Source organism: Trichechus manatus, unplaced genomic scaffold (assembly GCF_000243295.1).
Source record: "Trichechus manatus latirostris isolate Lorelei unplaced genomic scaffold, TriManLat1.0 scaffold00117, whole genome shotgun sequence".
Lineage (NCBI taxonomy): Eukaryota > Metazoa > Chordata > Mammalia > Sirenia > Trichechidae > Trichechus > Trichechus manatus.
In genome coordinates this window covers 3348708-3369423 of record NW_004444053.1, presented here as the reverse complement: position 1 = coordinate 3369423, position 20716 = coordinate 3348708, and the positions used below count along the sequence as shown (strand labels likewise).

The 20716-nt window shown below is 41.3% G+C and overlaps 1 protein-coding gene across 1 annotated transcript in view; it reads left to right on the top strand.

Annotated features, from left to right (window-relative positions):
• The window catches only part of F5 (coagulation factor V), a 100413-nt gene that overhangs the window by 8179 nt on the left and 71518 nt on the right, over positions 1–20716 (top strand). The window contains exons 2-3 of the mRNA XM_023738489.1: positions 1989–2080; positions 12624–12746. Of these exons, the coding sequence (XP_023594257.1) occupies positions 1989–2080; positions 12624–12746 (215 nt within the window). The remainder of the gene's footprint in view (positions 1–1988; positions 2081–12623; positions 12747–20716) is intronic.

Genomic DNA, 20716 nt, shown 5'->3' with positions numbered 1-20716 from the left:
TTTAAGTTATATGTATATATATAAAACACAAACCTGTTGTCATTGAGGCGATTCCATAGTGACCCTACAGGACACAGGAGAACTGTCCCATAGGGTTTCCAAAGAGCAGCTGGTGGATTTGAACTACCAACCTTTCGGTTAGTAGCTGTATCACTTAACAACTGTGCCACCAGGGCTCCAATGTATATATAGAGAGGGAGATTTATATCAAGGAAATGGCTCACGCAGTTGCAGAGACTAGAATGTCCCCAGTCCTTGGGTCAGGATGGAGGCTTCTCCTGATTATGTAGCCAAAGGGGCTGGCGAATCCAAGATTGGCAGGTCAGACAGCAGGGCTCTTGCTCACAGGTTGTGGAGACTGATGAATCCCAAGATCAGCAGGCAAGACAGCAGGTAAGCTGCTAGCTCAAGTCCCAAGAACTGGAGGTCAGACAAATAGGAACCAGCTGCAGGATCCAGAGCAAGCAAAAGCCCACAAGCCTTGCCAGAAAGTCCACTTATATTGTACACAGGCCACACCCTCAAGGAAACACTCTTTCCACTGATTGGCAGGCACAGCAGATCCCGTCATGGAAGTGATCACATTATATCAAATCTCATCGTGGAAGTGATCACATTATATCAAATCTCATCATGGAAGTGATGGCCTCATCATACAACTGCCAACCTACATCATAACTGCCAAACCACTGAGACTCATGGCCCAACGAAGTTGACACACAACCTTAATGATCACAGTATCCCACTCTGTTATGCTCTAATTATAGCTGGGTCACTCCCTATGGATTAGGAGCATAACAAAGCCAATCTGGTTAGACATTTGCAAGATATTTTTGTCCAATTCTCCTCCCTTTTACCCTCATCTTTTGGTTTAAGACAAAGGGTGGGACTGATGTGCCAGTCTTTAGGGAAGCAGAAGAAAACAGATAGGAAACTACTCCAGTACTCTTCCTACTTCCTTCTCCCTGAATTTCTGTAATGTGAATGCAATGGTTGCACCTTTTTCAGTCTTATGCCTGCCATTTATTAACAGTGTCTCCTTGGACAAATTTCTTAAATTTTTGAGACTTAGTTTTTTTCATTTTTTTTTTCCTGGATTTTTTTTTTACTGCATTAGCTATATCTCACCTCTCAACTAGAAATGGGGTCCATTTTATCAGTAGTTATTTACGATGTTCCCCAGTAGCATAAAACTGTATTTGATTGATGAGTTGAAAAATAACTCATATTTATTTGTAAAATACTTGGTCATATATTTAATAATTTAAAATTTAAACTAAAGTTTGGATTTGGACTGTTATCTTGGGCTCTTCTTTAGAAAATTGATCCTGAGTAACAGGATTAGGACTGCCTAAATTCATAAAAGGTGGTCCTGGGTGGTGCAAATGGTTAACATGCTTGACTGCTAACCGAAAGGCTGGAGGTTCGAGTCCACCCAGATGCGCCTCAGAAGAAAGGCCAGGTGGTCTACTTCCAGAAAAATCAACTTTGAAAATTCTATGGAACACAGTTCTACTCTGACACACATGGGGTCATCATGAGTCGGAATCAACTCACCTGTAACTGATTAAATTCATGAAAGAGTGGTTATCACAACTGAATATTTTTGAAGAGACCAATAAATACAGTAAAATCTGTGGAAGCCAGAAACTGTGTAAGGCAGAAACCTGTCAGAGAAGGCAAACTCAAATATTTTCCATTAAAATGAGCAACGGGAAAGTGGTAAGTGTGCACCCTGTCAAAGGCAGAAAACTTTTAAGACCTGGAAAAACAAAGCAGTACTGTCGAGTGTCAGCTCTCACAGTATTTCACTAACTTCACTTATCGTTCGTATTTATAAAATCTTGGGTTTCTAAAATACAATAAAAATACTTTTATTTTCTACTAGAAGTCTGAGGTCATGAGAGATCTACCTTTTAATAATATGAAAAGAAGATGTCATATACAGTGTAACACATTTCAAATTAGTTTTTGTATTTTATTTCCAGCTTGAATACTTCTGAAACTTTCTTTAAGAAAATTGTCTACAGAGAGTATGAAGCATATTTTAAGAAAGAAAAACCACGATCTAGCATTTCAGGTAAGCTTGAAATATGTATACATTTTTAAATTTTAAATATAAATTTGTATGGATAATTTGATATTCCTGAATATCTAAAATATCCATTTAGTGACATTTTATAGAAATGTGTGTTTGTTTGTTTTTTTTTAACCAGGACTGGATATATAATTTGTAGGGCCCAATGCAAAGTGGCAGTGTGGGGCCCCTTGTTTATATTATTGAGAATTTCAAAATAGAGACAGCAAATCATTAAACCAGAGGGCCCTTTTGAGCTCAGGGCCTTGTGCAATTAATTGCACAGCTCACACACCCATGAAGCTGGCCTTGTTTTTAACCTTGATTGAAATAGCTAAACAAAACTTTTAAGTGCTTAAATTTTTATTTATTCACATAACAAACTATGATTGAGAATCTCCTGTGGGCTGGACACTGGACTATGCACTGTGGATGCAGCAGTGGACAAGACAGACATAGTCTCTGCGTTCACCGAGGTTATGGTCTAGTTCAGTGAGCACAAATGTGCCTTAACAAAATGTTCTTTTGCTTCCATCTGGCTCTCTACACTCATTCAAAGGAACTGTGTATGGCTTCTTCTTTTGCAGCTATCTTTCCCATATGTTCTCCTGTTTTGTTTAGTGTGATACATATGACAGCAAAAAACCCAACAACAGTACAAAACTCTTCCTCTCTTCTTTAACCAAAGAAAGTAGGTTGAATGGGTTTCTAGGATCTTAAATATGGTACCATATTTTATAGGAATCATAGAGGTCACCTTGAGACAACTTCCTCAAGTTGGCTCCCCTTGTCAACAATTCACCCATTCCCCCTTTCCCTCAATAACTAGGGGAAGACTCATCCTTCACCTCTCTTATTTATCTCAGTTTCACCTGCATCCTCTGATCCTCCCTTTATCTTCAATCTTTCCTCTACTGGAGCCTCTCCTTTTGAAAAATCAACAACAACAAAACAAAACAAAACAAAAAACTATGTTTGGGTTAACCTCCATTTAGAAAAAGAAAAGATTTCCCCTTGGCCTTGTCTCCCATTCCCTTTTCTCTCCTTTCTTTCACTACCAATTTCCTGCAGGAGTAGTAGTATCACTCTCTCCATTTCCTCTCCTTACATTTTTTTCTCTAATCTGCACCAATACGAGTCCACTAAAATCCCTCTAAAAATAATCTCCATGACTTCTGAGATGGCTGAGCTAGCAGTTTCTTTTCCGCTCTTCTTCTACTTGCCCTTACTAGGACATTAAATGCCTCTTTCTGGAAATCTTGTCCTCACCTGACTTCCTTTGTGCCACTTCCCTTGTTTTTCCTCCTACCTCTCTTAATATTACTTCTCACTGGATCTTCTTCTCCAGGGCTCAGCCACACCCATGGCTTTAACTACTTGTCTACCCAGAGGCCTCTTTTTCTCTGAAGCTATCCTGACTCCCATTCCCTTTCAGCAGGATTAACACCTCCCTTTTCTCTACACCCTCACTCAGTACCTTGAACTAGTTTATACCATATAGGGATGTTGTGAGGATCAAATGAGCTAATAAATATACAGTACTTAGAATAACACAATGGGCTCAAGCATAACAACAATTGTGAGGATGGTGCAGGACCGGGCAGTGCTTCATTCTGTTGTACATAGGGTCACTATGAGTCGGAACCAACTCGACAACACCTGTCTTCGGCTGAGTTCTCTAGAGAAGCAAAACCAGTAAAGCATACAAATATATAGAGAGATTTATATCAGAGAAACAGCTCACGTGATTGTTGAGGCTGGAACGTCCCAAGTCTGTGGATCAGGATAGAGGCTTCTGCCAATTCATGTAGCTGCAGTGGCTGACAAACCCAAGATTGGTAGATCGGAAAGCAGGGCTCTTGCTTACAGGCTGTGAATACTGACAAATCCCAAGACTGACAGCCAAGACCACGAGGTTTCTCCTGATACACGTAGCTGCAGGGGCTGGAGAATCCAAGACTGGCAGGTCAGAGAGCAGGGCTCCGCCCACAGGCTGTGAAGATCCAGGAATCCCAAGATCGGCAGATAAGCTGATAGCTCAAGTCCCAAGAACCGGAGGTCAGATGAACAGGAGGCAGCCACAGGATCCAGAGCAAGCAAAAAGCCAGAAGTCGGCTTATATTCGGATGCAGGCCACACCCCCAAGAAAACACCCTTTCAACTGATTGGGTACTCACAGCAGATTCAATCACAGAAGTGATCACATATAAACACTGAGAATCATGGCCCAGTCAAGCTGACACACAATCTTAACCATCACAACACCTAACAATAACTTAGAATAATGCTAACACATAGCAAGCACTTAATAAAAGTTAGCTACATTATTGCCATTGTTGTTAATCATACATCTATAGATCATGGAATTGTGGATATCTATCTATATATATTTCTTCTTCACCAATTTATATATTCTTTACATGTGCTCATTTATACATTGATTTATTTGTAAATAAACATACATTTATATGTTCTTTTCTTAAAAAAATTTGTGTATTGAGAACCTACCACATTCCAGGTTCTGGGGATCCAAAGGTGAATAAGACATGGGACCTGACCTTCAGGAGCTCACCAACTGTTGAGGACACCTATAATTAAACAAGCAATTACACTACAGTAATAAGGAAGAGCTATGATAAACTCTGGTGGCGTAGTGGTTAAGTGCTATGGCTGCTAACCAAAAGGTCAGCAGTTTGAATCCACCAGCTGCTCCTTGGAAACTCTATGGGGCAGTTCTACTCTGTCCTATAGGGTCACTATGAGTCAGGATCAACTCGATGGCAATGGGTTTTTTTTTTTTGTTTTGGGTATGAGTACTATAGTAGGACATGGGACATACCTATCTCTAGTCTAGGGGTCCAAAAAGTCTTTCTATCTTTAAATTGATAGCAGAAAAGAAAAGTAGAAGTTAGTAAAGGAAAGTGTGGAAAGGGAGAAGGATGATTTTAGACCAAGGAAACAGTATGTATAAAGCTTTAGAGGTGAGGGAGTATGGTGTATTTGGGGAATGGTAATCAGATGAACACATCCGGAGCACAAACTTTAAGGAAAGAAGCAACAAGAGATGCAAATAGAAAAAGCTCAAGGACCAGATCAAGGAGCCATGTTAAAGCTTTATCTTGAGGGCAGTAGGGAGTCACTGAAAGACTTTAAGCAGGACAAAGACATATCTAAAGGTTTGTGCTTTAGAAAGATCACTCTGTCTAAATGCAGGGAATGAATTGGAGAAAGGCAATTTCGGAGCCAGGGAAACTAGTTATGGGGTTGTTGTGTCAATCCAGGTAGGAAACTAGCTAGAACAGTTGGGATGAAAAGAAATAGATGGATTCAAAAGATATTTAGGAGCTAAAATCAACTAAAGTTGATGACTAATTAAATGTAGATAATGAGGAAGAGAGAGGTATTGTGACTGGCTTTGAGGTTTCTAGTTTGAGTAGTGCGGTATAAATACAGCCATTTAGTGAGAAAAAAAATTTAGGAACAGGAGAAAGTTTGTAAGGGGAGTTGATGTTGTGATGGTTAAGATTGTGTGTCAACTTGGCTGGGCCATGATTCTCCGTGTTTTAATGTAATCACTCCCATGATTGAATATACTGTGAGTAGCCAATCAGATGAAAGGGAGTCTCCTTGGCGGTGTGGCCCGCATCTGTATATAAGCAGACGTTCTGGTTTTTTGCTCTCTCTGGATCCTGCGGCTGCTTCCTGTCGTCTCATCTCCCGTTCTTGGGACTTGAGCTGTCAGCTTATCTGCCGAACCTGGGATTTGTCGATCTGCACAGCCTGTGAGTGGGAGCCCTGCTCTCCGACCTTCTGATCTTGGGCTTGCCAGCTTCTGCAGCTGTGTGGCTTGGGAGAGGCCTCTACCCTGATCCATGGACCTGGAACATTCTAGCCTCTACAATTGCGTGAGCTGTTTCCTTGATATAATCTCTCTCTATATATATATTTATACACTTTACTGGTTTTGCTTCTCTAGAGAACCCAGCCTAAGACAGATGTTCAGATTTGGAGTTTGAGGTATCTGTGGAATATCTACAGAGAGAGGTCAAATAGACAGATGGATATAGAGACTTGCCCTCGGGAGAGAGATCTGAGCTAGATGTAAATATCTGGAGACATTACAACAAAGATAATAAATGAAGCTTTGGGAGGGTGTGTGACATCACCAAGGAATGTATGATGAGAAGAGAAGGCTACAGACAGAGCCCAAAGGAGCACCAAGCTCTAAGAGATGGGTCAAGATAAAAAAAGGTGACCAAGGAGCCTGAGAACGTCTGCCCAAAGAGAGCAGAGGAAAGCCCGAGAATGTGGTTTCCTGGAAGCAAAGGGTCAAATTCTACCAAGAGCTACTAATATAAGAACCAAAAAAAAGAAAAAGGAAGTTTTTTGTTATAGAATAGTGGAGGAACACTGATGGCTGGAGGTTCAGGAGTGAATGGAGAGTGGAGAAATGGAATCAGAAGATAAAGATAACTCTTTTCTGAAGCTCTGAAGCTTGGCTCCTAGTGGGAGTAAAGGGAGGGTGCTACTGGAGAGGGATGAAGGGTTTAAGGATGTTTTGGAGTTTTTAAAAAAGAAAATCAGTGACTTAAATGATTTATGTGCTCAAGGGAAGAATTCAATAGAGAAGAAAAGGTTAACATCTGAGAGAAAATAATTGATGGAGCCAGACTCAGAAGAAGCAGAAAGCGATGGGATTCAGAGCTTGGCTGGGGTCAGCATTAGGTAGAAAGGATATTACCTTCATTGGCAGCAGGACAATGGGAAGGGGTAGTAGGTCTGCAAAGAGAAGTACATCTGTAGTTGGGAGCAGGAAGTTGAAGGACCTCCTGCCCTCTATCAAGAAACTGTCAGACCAGTGTCTATTCAATTTCAGAGTTCAACCCCCAAGCTTGCTATATAAAATAGATAACTAAGAAATGTTAAATTAAATTGTAGGTAGATAGAAGGAAAATGAGCCGGGAAACATGTAAATTAGGCCTGGATAAAGAGGAGTTGGCAGGTGTTTGGAGGCTTAGCTTTGTGAAGCTTTGGCCAAGTTAACAGAATCTGAATGCTTTCACTGTGTAAGACATTGTGCTGAGTGCCGTAAGTGATTTAAAAAAAAAGATCAATGCCGAGCTGGAGACTTTATCTATCAAGCAATAGGATCCATTGACAGTTTTTGAAGAGGAGAGTACTGTGATCAATATCAGTTCAGATGATTAATTTTTATTATGATTTCCTGGTCCAAACTCATTAATTAGAAGTAGACTTTGGTAATTGGTGAGAGCAGCCCCTGATTCATGTTTAAATGCTTTGCACTTTAAACATTTCTTTTGTGCCAACCTCTGTGTATCTCACAATGTATTTGTTCTATGTGATCTTTGAAGCCTTTTAACATCCATGTCTATGCCGCCTCTTCTTGAACTCCCAAAGTTGCTTAACTACGAGTCCCTGAAGGGCAGGGAGGTACTTTATTCATCTTTGTGCAGTAGCTGATAGAGGGAGGCAAATCTGGTATAAAAGAAAAGCCTCAGACTTTGACTGAGAAAATCTGGGTTCAAATGCTACCATTAACTGTGACCTTCCCAATTTCCCAGGCTGGTCCTATGTCATGTACACCTTTCCCCTATTTCCTGTCCCACCCATCTGGTGAGTATAATTCTAGCTGAGCTTGGACAAGTCATGTGCCCCAAACCACTCTTCCACCTCTGCAGCAGGAACCCAGAAGTTAAAACAATTGGGGGTGAGTACAAACATACCAACCATCAAGGAAGATGACGAGGACCGAGCAATGTTTCGTTCTGTTACACATAAGGTTGCTGTGAGTCAGAGCCGACTCGATGGTAACTAACAACAGCAAGTGAGGCTGCAGGCCTGGAGGTCTGAAGATGCCCAGCCAGTGAGGTTTGTGGGAATGTGGACAGGGAGAGGGGCTGGGATCATTTTCAGGAATGCTATCTTGGGCTTTAAAATGGCTAGTTTTGTGTCCCTGCATCTTTTCAAGGAAGATTATGAAATGTTTATCTCCGAAGGAGATTAAAACGGCAACAAAGGGCTGCCTTGTGTTATGTAAGGCACCACTCACTTGAGAGCAGGGGCTGGGATTAGCTGACCTGCAGTCCTTTCCAACTCCACAACTGCATGAAATTGGGTACATGGTATGCTGCCATCCCCAGGCCCCACAGCAGGCCACTCCTTCCTCAACTCCAGCTTTGGGCCCAGAGAAGAGGGAGGGAAAGGTCCTGGACCATCTGGATGAGAGAGCTAAAGAGCAGCCCAGTGTTCAGCCATATGTTTGCCAACATGCATGAAGATATTTGGTTAGTATTTATGAAGACATCTTTTTGTTTTGCCTTAATTCTGAAGAAGCAGGAAGGGAGGCTGAATAAATACCCCCAAGCCTCCCATTTAAGAAAGAGTTCTTATTAGGTTAAATAACTTGGGAGACTGATTCTGGGCATCTGGCATTTGCAGCTGTGTGATGCCAACAAACAAATTAACCAAGCAAAAAAGCCATGGTAGCGAATTGCAGGGCACAGTGTCAGCACCCCACTGGGCTCCTGGGAAGCCCAGGCAGGTGGGAGTGGCCAGTGGGGGCTTCCATGGGGAGCCAGGACTGAGGGTAGCAGCCAGCAAAGAGGAATTCAAGAGTGAAGTCAGATGTGGTCAGAAGTTAGAAAAAGTGTAGACATCTGAACTATTCCAGGAAGGTGGGGGGTCCAAACTCATCCTGTGGAAGGTGGTAGAGAAAACTTTGGCTCAGGGGTCCCAAGATTTGAGTTCTAGTCCCAGCAACGCCACTGAATCACTGATCTCCGTCCCCCAGGCTTTATTATCCATCTCTAAGATGAAGATTGGACTAAGTGATTTCCACAGTCCTGAGCAGCACTAACACAAAAACAAAAAAATTCTTCAGGCACAAGATCACCATAAACTCCAGGGCTGGAAGTTCGGTGGAAGAAATGCAACAACAGCTAATCGGAAGACTGTTGTTAGCCGCCATTGAGTTGACTCTGACTCATAACAACTGTATGTACAACAGAATGAAACATAGCCCAGTCCTATGTTGTCCTCACAATTGCCAGCATGTCCAAGTCCATTGTTGCAGTTATTGTGACAATCCATCTCACTGAGGTTGTCCCACACCCTCACTAGTCCTTTACTTCACCAAACATGATATCCTTTTCTGGCAATTGATCCCTCCTGATGATATGTCCAAAGGAAGCCAATCAGACAGTGTTCTGCTGTGATTCATAACATTTTCATTGACTAATTTTTGGGAATATATAGCTAGGTCTTTGTAGTCTGTCTTAGTCTGGATTTCCACTGAAAACTGTCCACCGTGGGTGACCCTGCCCTGAAATACCAGTGGCATAGCTTCCAGTGGCATAGCTTCTGGCATCACAGCAACACGCAAGCTACCACAGTATGACAAACTGATAGACTGGTGGTGGAATGGAGAGATAGGAGTTGCAAAAACCAAGTATGATCTCTGTCCTAGCCCCACCAACAAAACTCTGCCATCCATGGCAGCTTGTTCTCTCTACCTTCCATCCCATATCCAATCTGTCACCAAGTCCAGACAGTTTTATCTCCCAAATAGCTCTCTAATATGTCTTCTCCTTGCATATCCACTGCCATCACCTTAATTTAAGTCACCTACATCTTTCTCCAGGAGCCTTCTATCTGTCCTGTCAGCAGTCACTCTGTTTTCTCTCCAGATCATCCTTCATAAATACAGCCACAGGTTTAAAAACCAAAACCTGGTCCATGTCACAGTTCGCTGAAAAATCTTCAATGGCTTCCAGATACACTTAGGTTAAAGGAAATACCGTAAGAGCTACAAGGCCCTGCGTGGTTGGATTCTGATGATACCTTCAGCTTCACCTTCTACCTCTCTTCCTTACCTTTCCCATGGTTGTCTGTCAGTTCTCTTACTAGGCCATGTTTCCTGGCACTGCCAGGCATTTGCTCATGCTAACCTCACACTCTGGAAAGCCCTTTACCCACCCACTTGCCTGGTCAACTTCCTGTCTAACTTTGGTCCACAGTTAAAGCATCACTTCCTCAAGGAGGCCTTTCCAACCCCAACCCCTTCCCTGCCTCCCAGATTAGACTAGGTTCCTTGGTCAAAGCTCTTCCGCTCATCTTGTACTTTTCTTTTGTAATACCACAGTTTGCAATTAAACGTTTATGTGATTATTTGTTCAAATCTGCATTTCTTGCCATATTATAAGCTCTCTGAAGCCAGGGTGTGTATCTGTTTTACTCACCGTTGTAACTCTGACATAAAGGATAGTGTGGACAGTTAATTAATATTTGTTGAATAAATGAATAGATGAATGAATAAATAGAAGGCAGGAGGCAGAATAAAGAGGTAGTTAAAATCTCAATATCTGGAGTCAGACATACTTAAGTTTAAATCGTGGCTCTGCCTTTTATTGTATGTGTAATATTGGGCAAGATATTTAGACTCTCCAAGACAAAGTTTCATCATCTATAAAATGGAGATCTTAGTATCTACCTTAAAGATGTGTTGTGAGAATTATTATAAGGACTTAGAGTGTTCAAATACATTAAGAGTGCTAACATATTAAGGGAAGCCTTATTATAATTATCATCACCACTACAGACGAATGCCCATTAACTTCCATGACTGCTGTAACTTCCTACTCCTGCTTCTGTGGTTCCTATTGGGCTGCAGCCAAGTCTACCCTAGCTTGTGGATGGCTTGGAAGGGAGAGCAGTCAACTGTCACTTGTCTGAAATAGGGCAGATGATGATAGGTTCTCAAGCTTTAATGGACACCAGTATTGTCTGGGAGCACGAGTTAAAATGCAGATTCCCAAGTTCCACCTCCACAGACTGGGATTCATTGGGTTTGAGGTGGTACTGGGGAATTTGCATTTTAGTAAGACTCCACAGGATTCTGATGCATAAAGTCTGAGGACCAAACTTTGGAAAATTCTAGTATATTGAAACTAATATGAATATGAATACTAATGGTATACTCTGACTCATATAAATTCTTCCCCTTCACCCTCTCTGCTCCATAGCATTATGCCCATATCTCAGAGGTAGCTCTTACCATATGTCTATCTCTGATTTAGCTTGTGAGCTCCTTGGGGACAAGGACTGTGCCTTATTTGGGCTTGTGTCCCTAGGACCTAGCACAGCACTTCGAATGCCTAAGTGAAACCTCTGTCTCAATTTCTGGATCCCCAACCTGCTTTCCCTGCTGTGTTCTCCATCACAGTAACTGATGTCGCCATTTACCCAGTTGCTCAGATCAAAAACCTCTAGATCTTCCTTGAATTCTCTCTCTTACATACCTACATTCAATCCATCAGCAAACCCTATTGACTCTACCTTCAAAATACTTCCAGAATCCAGCTACTTCTCACCGCTTCACTGCTATTCAGCCTGGTCCAGTCCACCATTATCTCTTGCCTATACTACCTGGTCTTTCCACTTCACCTCTTGTCACTACATAGACTATTCCCTGCCCAGCAGCCAAGGTGAATTTTTAAAACATCTCAAACCATGTTTCTCTGCTGCACAAAGCTTCCAGTGATTTCTCATCTCACTTAAAAGAAAATCCAAAGCCCTTACCATGGACCAGAGGCCTTCCTTATTGTGATCTCTCCCCACCCCACCCCATCTCTTCCCACTCTTCCCACGCTGTTGTCTTTAGTGTTCTTCCATACGTTCAGCTCACTCCTGACTCAGAGCCTTTGATTTGCTTCCTTGCATTATTTAGGTCTCTGATCAAATGGGATCTCCTCAGAGGAACTGAAAGTAGCCACTCTCCCTCACATCTCCCTGTATAAATGGAAAATGAACATCTTTCTTTCCTTGACCAAAGATAATTGTATCTAAGGAAAGTCAGTGGGTCAGAATTAGTTGGACATGTTCTGAATTATTTTTCCTACTCTCTTGCCTTGCTTTGGATTCAGGTCAAGTGTTTCTACCCTCTTGTTCTTATCCGATTGCAAATAATATAGAGTTAATGAGCTGGCAAGTTAATGAGCTTCCATACTGAAGATAAGCAGGTTAACAGCAGGACCCAGGAGGACTCACAACAGTCACTTTTGGTATTTGCCCAGGGGCAGATTACCCAACAAGCAAGGTAAGCACGGGCTTACTTGTGCTTACTTTCTAATCTGTAGTGAACAATTTCACATGGATCTCACCACATCTTTGATGTGAAATTGTTCACTACAGATTAGGAAGTAAGCACAAGTAAGCCCACGCTTACCTTACTTACTGGGTACTCCATCCCTGTCAGGGATTGTAAATTTGAGAAGAGGCTTTGATCCGGTAGGAAGGTGCTGTGGGGTTGGGAGAGACAGATGCCAGCCATACCTAGAAGCAGAATCTTTGATGTGGTGAAAGAACTTGAAATTGTTCACTATAGATGATCTGGTAAGCAAGGTAAGCACCGTGCTTACTTTGTCTATTGGATCATCTGCCCCTGGATTTGTCTGCATGTTTTTCTTGCTCAGCAGCTCTGTCTTTGGTGATCTGGACTCAGCTATACTTTAAATTCTTATTTCCATAGGACTTCTTGGGCCTACTTTGTATGCTGAAGTTGGAGACACCATGAAAGTTCACTTTAAGAATAAGGCAGACAAGCCTTTAAGCATCTATCCTCAAGGAATTAAGTACAGTAAATTCTCAGAAGGTAAGAAGAATCCAGTATCTCTCTGACAAGGGAGAATGTATAACCCTTTACCACAAGTCGAACATTTAGAACTGAATTGTTAACCATGTGTTGTTAGAGAAATCTCCTCTGCAATTGGGAATTATAAAAATTGTTGCATTTACAAGTTTCAGAGAGGAAACAAAAAGATTCTGGAGTCATCTAGACCTCAGTTTTTATCTAGGTTCTTGTCCTTTATTAGCTGGGTGACCGTGGGCAAGTTACCTAATCTCTCTAACTCCAGTGTGTTCATCTGTAAAATGGGAATAATAATACATGGCAATATGGTATAAAGGAGCCCTGGTGGCACAGTGGTTAAGTACTTGGCTGCTAACTAAAAGATTGGATGTCTGAACTCACCAGCCTGCTCTGCAAGAGAAAGATGTGTCGGTCTACTTTCGTAAAGATTATAGCTTTAGAAACCCTATGAGGCAGTTCTACTCTGTCCTATAGGGTTGCTATGACTTGATGGCAATGAGTTTAATACAGTTTAGAAAGGTGCCGGCAAACTTTTTCTATAAAGGGATGGATAATAAGTATTTTAGGTTTTGCAGGCCCGGTGGTCTCTGTTGTAACAGCTCAACTCTGTCTTGTAGCACAAAAGCAGCCATAGGCAACAAGTAAATGAATGATCTTGGTTGTGCTCCAATAAAACCTTATTTACAAAATCAGGCAGCAGGCCACATTTGGCCCAGGAGCCACACTTGATTTAGTGACATAGGGCTACTAGCCTGGCACAGAGATGACAGTCAATAAGTGGTACTTGGTTGTGGTGGTAGAAGGAGTATTAGAATTTTGAACGTAGTGAAGTGGTTAAAAACTTTGAATACAGTTAAGTTCAAATTCCACCTTTATCATTTCTGGTTGTATGACCTTAGCCTCTCTGAGCTTCAGTTTTCTCATGTATAAAATGGGAATGGTCATGCCCACACCTAAGATTGCTTTAAGGATTAAAGGAAATCATTTGGGTAGTATACAACACATGGTTTCTGGAACCGGGTAATCCCTCAATAAATGATGATCATCTTGATGATCATGAAGATGACCATGATGATGACGGAGATGAAAGTAACCACAGCAGCCACAGCATAGTAAGGAGCTATTGTTGACATACTTCTAATTATTCCCATTATGCTAATGTTCAGACCACAGTGAGCAGAGAAGAGTTCTGTCAGGAACTATTTTCAAGTAAAAACTGCATCTTTGTTGTAATAGTTGTTGGTATAATAACATTTTAAAATGATTACCACAGACCTTTCATATTCCTTCTCCAATCATACTTTTGAAGAAAGGAGTTGAGCAGGAGAGGGGTTTACAATGCAAGTTCTGGAACTAGACAGGCTGGATGCATATCCTGGCTCAGACACTTACTAGCTGTGTGACTTTTAGAAAGTTACTTGACTTCTCTGTGCCTCTTCTTTTTCATCTGTAAAATGGGGATAGTAATCATACCTACCTCATACAGATTTGTTGTGATGAAATCTTAGAACACTGCCTAGTATATAATAAACACTCAGATAAAGATGATTTTTCAAATAAAAATTGTAAAAATGGTATGGCAGGGGTGTCAGACCTTCTCTAACTTCACAAGGGGGAAGGAGAACAAGGAGCAACAGCCCAAGGCTGATTATTACAAAGTGGAGGCCAGACATACCTCCTCTCTCCAACCTTTTTGCCAATTCTGACACCAACTATCCCTCCCATGGCGCTCTCTACTTTTCTTCTGGGTTCAGTAATTCATTGTGATGGCCACATGGAACTCACAGACAATACTCATGATTATGGAGTTTATTAGGGAAGTAACAGGTTACAATTCAGGATACACTTCTTTGATCAGGACAGCCTCTTCTCAGCTGTTCCCACAGGCATGCCTGTCTGTGGCCCCTCAGCCCAGCCTCTGCCCTGCTCAGGCAAGTGTTACAAAGCTCTTTTAGATCTGCCACCAAGTGCCCAGAGGCACCCTACTCCACCAATAAGCCTTGGCCCAAAGGCGCTCAGCTCTCTCACTCTGTGGATTGACAAGCCTAGCTCCATCACCAAGTGCCTGGAGCACCCCTCTCTGCCAGGAAACCTCCTGCCTGAAGGCACTCAGCTGTCTAGCTCCATGACTTGTCACACCCACGTAACCACCTTGCCCCATGTGCCAGGAAGCCCACCACACTGCCTCCTGCTGATCTCCTGGTTTGGTTCCCTCTGCTGTTGCCATTTCTCTGCCGCTGCTTCTCTCCACCTCCGGTGTTACAGTTCTTCCTCTCTGTCCTGGTTCTGCTTCCTCTGCTGCCTCCCTCTGTCTTCTGTGTTACAGCTCTCTCTCTGCGTCTCTTGGATCTAGGAGGTCTCAGCACAGGGATCCCGGGTCCAGTGGATGTGCTCCACTCCTAGCTCTTCTTTCTTGGTGGTAGTAGGTCCCCCTCTGCTCTCGGATTGGTTCTCTTTTAAGCCTAGCGGGATGGTAAAACTGACCAATCCCTCATTAGGGTTCCATGCACCTATTTGCATGGTCCCACCCCCACAAGGTTGCCATGTACCTTATTTACATTGTTAGTAGCTATCCAATCCCCTTGGTGGGCCACAAGCACCTCATTTGCATATTGCTGCCCAGGTGGGAGTTACAAAGACTGTGGCTAGAAGGGCCATATTAAGTAATTTATTGCACCGCAAAAATGTTTTCAAAGAGTTTAATATTTGTCTGGCAAGCTATGTGTTATCAAGCACTTTTTACATCTATTATCTCCTATGTAACTTTTTGGAGTCCTGGTCGTGCAGTGGTTAAGAGCTCAGCTGCTAACCAAAAGGTCAGCAGTTCGAATCCACCAGCTGCTCCTTGGAAACGCTGTGGGGCAGTTCTACTCTGTCCTGTAGGGTCGCTATGAGACGGAATCAACTTGACGGCAATGGGTTTATGTAACTTTTTGTCAAACTCATTCTCACTAAGGTATAAGTGACTAATAATAGGTCAATGACTACCATCCCAGGAGTATTTGCATTAGCAGTCAGTCCTTGGCTTGAGGATGCAGCATTACCTGGAATATTTCAGGCATCTCAGAGAGCCAGTATGGGAAGATGGAGTGAGGTAGGGTGCACAGGAGTTTCTTATGTTCCTAAAAATCATACATACAGAGACAAAATGAACAATCACTTAAATCACTATTTAAAATATCACATACAGGTTCCATTTCATATATGGGAAGAGTAAGTGTGTTGGACTTTGTACCCCAGCTGGGCTGTTTGCACAGTGATTGAACCTTGTGACATTATCCCTCTTCCTTTGCCGTTCGTTTGTCCCCACACTCCCCCACAGCCAGCAATAGTTTATAAACGGTTGTTTAAAATGCTCCCACCGCTTCCTTTGGTGCCCTGATTATCAGTGCATAATATTGCCTCTGGTCCCATGAATCTAAGAAACGTAAATACAGATTGGCGGGGAAAGTAAAATTTTATCTTCAAAACTAGATGCAAATCTTGTAAAGGGATAATGTCCTTCATGGTAAAAGACAACCCTTCTGTTCATTTTATCACATTTCCTGGGTTAAAATAAAACACTCCTTCTCCATGTCTGACACTCACCCCCTACCATAGCCTCCTGGTTTGAGCTATTTACTCAGAGTGGACATAAACTTACTACATGCTGAACCAGCTACATGAGAATCCATATCCTGGTGGCAGATATTTGAGAGAAGGATGGCGGGGAGTTGAGACAATGTAATAGGCTTGAGAGAGAATCTAATCCTTGCCCAGGTGGCTGCTTGAGCTAACTCATAAACGATCCAACCTAGATAGCTGTCCTCCTTATCTGGGAGTTAATCCTTGAAACCCACCAATGATTTGGAGACTTACTCTCATCTGCTAGAAGGAGAAGATGGCTGTGGAAAGGACACTGGTTTTGGAACCAGATTGACCTGCGTTTGAACCCTGAGTAAATTCAGGCAAATTCCTTTACCTCTAACTCCCAATTTTATATCTGTAAAATGGGGATGCCAGTTTCTCACATCTAAGGTTAGTATAAGAATTAGTCATAATATATGCAAAGTGCTTGGCACATAGTTGGCTCTAGACAATGATAGCTGTTGTTGCTGTGATTATTTCATGGTTATTTATAGTGCAAGTATTAAATTTTGTCCCAAAAAGCTTAGATTGAATAAAGATCTTTGCCTTGGATGGTGCTGATCATCTTATTTCTACTCGAGTGAAATAAAACTCCCCATATAATTTAGACACCAAAGTGAACTAAAATTGTATAGAAAACCTCAGCTATCCAGAGCTCATACGAAATGAATAATTTTGAATAATTACATTTTCCAGAGAGCTTGAGGTTTACTTCTTTAAGTGTCTGAGATATTTTCCTATAATCACTCTGGAAAGAAATCTTTCTAAATGTTATACTTCCCCAGACCCTTTCAAAACAGAGGAGAAGGAGTAAAATTCTAATCCTTTTGTAAGCCATTACTTCCAATTGACTGTGAGATTTTACGGATATCCACAAACATTAGAATTGTGTGCAGTCGAAGAGTGAACAGACTCTAAATGAGAGCTTAAGTTGTTGTCTATGATATTGTCTATGGGTAAAGACCCTACGCTTTAATTCATAGAGTTTGTAGCACCCATTGTGGTTGCCCAGAAGGCTTGTTACTTTTCAGTTCTTGGCTATGCTTTGGTTAGGAGATGGCTGGAAATCAGCTCTGACGAGGAAAGATGCTGCCATACTCGGTGTGGAAATCTCGCACTGGCCAATCCGCCGTGAACTGACAACATATGACATAAATACCAAGTTGCATCTTGGTTTCAGACTGCTCCCAGGTGCACTCCTTCCCCACCTATGCCTCAGAGAAACCTTAACAGTACACAGGGCAAGGGCAAGTAACTCTTTTTGGCAGGATGGGCAAATGATGATGCGTGAAAAAAAATACATAAAACACTTCTTTCAGAAATGTATTTAATAGAAATATGCTTTTAAATCAGGAAATAAAATACCTGCAAATGCACCTAATCATTTTAAATCTGTATCACTAAAAGGAATTCAATTTGGGGTTAAAATTTCAGAAGCTCTACAATGAGCACACACTGAACTGTTTGATTGTAATGCAGCATCTTGAGCATATTTTCTTGTTTAGTAAGATTTTCGAAGCTGTTTAAGTCAATTACCTTTAAAAAAGTTTGTTTCATAGTGAATCATAATATCATTCTTTGATTTGTATTTTCATTTTTGAAATGTCTGAGTTGCATGAGTACTGTGCTACAAAATTAGTTCTATAATATTCAGCTGTTTGCTGGTAAGCCGGCTCTCTGAATTTAAAAAAAAAAAAAGACAAAAAATTTCCATCAGATATTATTCCTTGCCATCTAAGTGTTACCAAGTTCCCTGTAAGAAAACTTGATCTTATAGATTTTCCAGAACATTTTAATGCTGGACATAATGTAGGTGAAGATATTTTTCACTTTTCATCTGAATACTTTTGGCCCTATATAGATACTGCCATGAGGATGGAAATCCCTGGGTGATGCAAATGGCTAACATGCTAGGCTGCTAACTGAAAGGTTGGGAGTTGAAGCCTATCCAAAGGGACCTCAAAAGAAAGGCCTGGTGATCTACGTCCAAAAATCAGCCATTGAAAACAGTACGGAACACAGTTCTCCTGCGACACACATGGGGTCACCATGAGTCGGAATCAACTCGATGGCAAGAGCTTAACTGGTTTTAGCCTTGAATATGTGATAAATACCTGAAGCAAACTGTACTAGCTAATGTAATAATTCCCATAAATCTCAGAAGCGTGAACTCCCCTTCAAAAGGGATGTATATGCCCTCTGTAGAAGAACCAGTGCCTTTAGAAAACAGCATTCTAACTGCCTGTCACCTAAATTATAGCTTCTAAAAGAATGCTTTGAACCTTTGAATGCACTTGTATTCACCAAGTTTATTAAATGAGAGGAAAAGCGTTGTTTAACAAAATAAGTAACAAGAGAGCATAGCAACCAAAAAGGCTCTTTATGCAACTTCACTCTCCTAAAAGCTTGTATTCACCATTTTACATTAAAAAAAACAATTCTGATAGCCTTTGGCAAACAATTAGTACATCGTGACAAGGGTAAACAAATTACAAAGCTGACTATGAACTGAGCAGGAAGCCAACAGAACTGAGTAAATACAAAATAAAGGGCTACCCTGTGTAAAGAATTTATTCAAGCAAGAAGCTGGACAAGGACTTTTTGTCCTCTATCACAATAGTCTATGCTGTCCATTTCTCCTCTTTTCAGTTTAGAATTATAACTTTTTATTTTGATAGAAAATCTAAGTCAGGTTCACCATAAATGCATTTCACAAATGCTTCCTCTAAATAGCTCTGTTCATATTTCATACCTGGTATAGTACCAGTGAATGAATCTTACTGATCAAGAGAATAGGCACAAGATGCAGCATTACTATCAAACAGTCTGATTTAGGTCGCAAAATTAGAGGTACAACATGCCTGTTTCATTCTAGATAAAAGGTAAAATACCATGAAGTGAAAAGAATAAAAGCGTGGATAAAATTATCCATGAATTGTCCATCCATCTCATTAGTAGTTCTCACTCAGTGTAATTACAGAATATATCCTCATCTGCAAATGTTATTGCTCATCATGTTTCAAGATGCCCATGATTCACCTTTTAGTACTATAGTAATCTTAATTAAAATCATTCATTCATTTCTATTCTTTGAAATTTATCTTATAATAACTGTCAGATAAATGTGAAATTCTGAGTAATTTATTCTGTCCAATTAGATGGACATTTAAAAGCCACTATGTATTAAACCTGGATGTGGCACGCTGACCGTTATTTGTAAGTAGTCAGTTTGGTAACGTCAGAAAATCATTCACACCGCCACATCTAGCACTAGGCTTACTGCCTCTTAAATCAGCTGCCATCAAATCAATTCTGACTCATGGCAACCTCATTTGTGTCAGAGTAGAAATGTGCTCCTTAGGGTTTCCAACAGCTAACTTTTTTGGAAGCAGATTACCAGGCCTTCCTTCCAAGGAATCTCTGGGTAGACTCTTAACTGCCAATCTTCCAGTTAGCAGCCAAGTGTGTTGACCATTTGCACCACCCAGGGACTCTTACAGCCTGTTAGGTGATTCTTATATATTTATATTGGTTGGTCCTCATTCCAGATGAATTGTGTGTTCTAATTGCGACCTCTTCAGTAAAGTGGCTCTAGAAGAAATATAGACGTGTTATGGATTGAATTGTGTCACCCAAAAATATGTGATGTAAATTCTAACCCCTGTACCTGTGGATGGAGCCCTAGTGGCACAGTGGTTAAGCGTTCAGCTGCTAACCAAAACATCAGCAGTTCAAATCCACCAGTTCCTCCTTAGAAACCCTATGGGGCAGTTCTGCACTAATCCACTTAACAGCAATTGGTTTTTTTTTTTTTTTTTTTTTTTTGGTTTGGTTATACACTATGGATGTAATCTCATTTGGGAATAGGGTTTTCTTTGTTATGTTAATAAGACCATATCAGTGTACAGTGTGTCTTAAGTCAATCATTTTTGAGATATAAAAGATAGCTGCCACATGAAGATCTCCCAGGAATGCCAGGAAGAATGCTAGAGAAGCTGAGACAAGGATTTTCCCCAGAGCAGACAGAGAGAGCCTCTCCCTAGAGCCGGCACCTTGAATTTGGACTTCTAGCCTCCAAAACTGTGAGAAAATAGATTTCTGTTTATTAAAGCCTCCCACTTGCAGTATTTCTGTTATAGCAGCTCTGCAAAACTAAGACAAGGTGAAACCCACCACAACTATGGCACCAACATCTACCCAGCTGTTACTGGGCTGTGAGCCTGTCGGGGCTGTGGCTGTGTCTTCTTCACATTTGCACCCAGGAACCTAGCACAGAGCCTGGCACATAGCTGATAATAATAACATTAATAATCCCTTACTGAATTACATGGAAGGACTGAGAACTG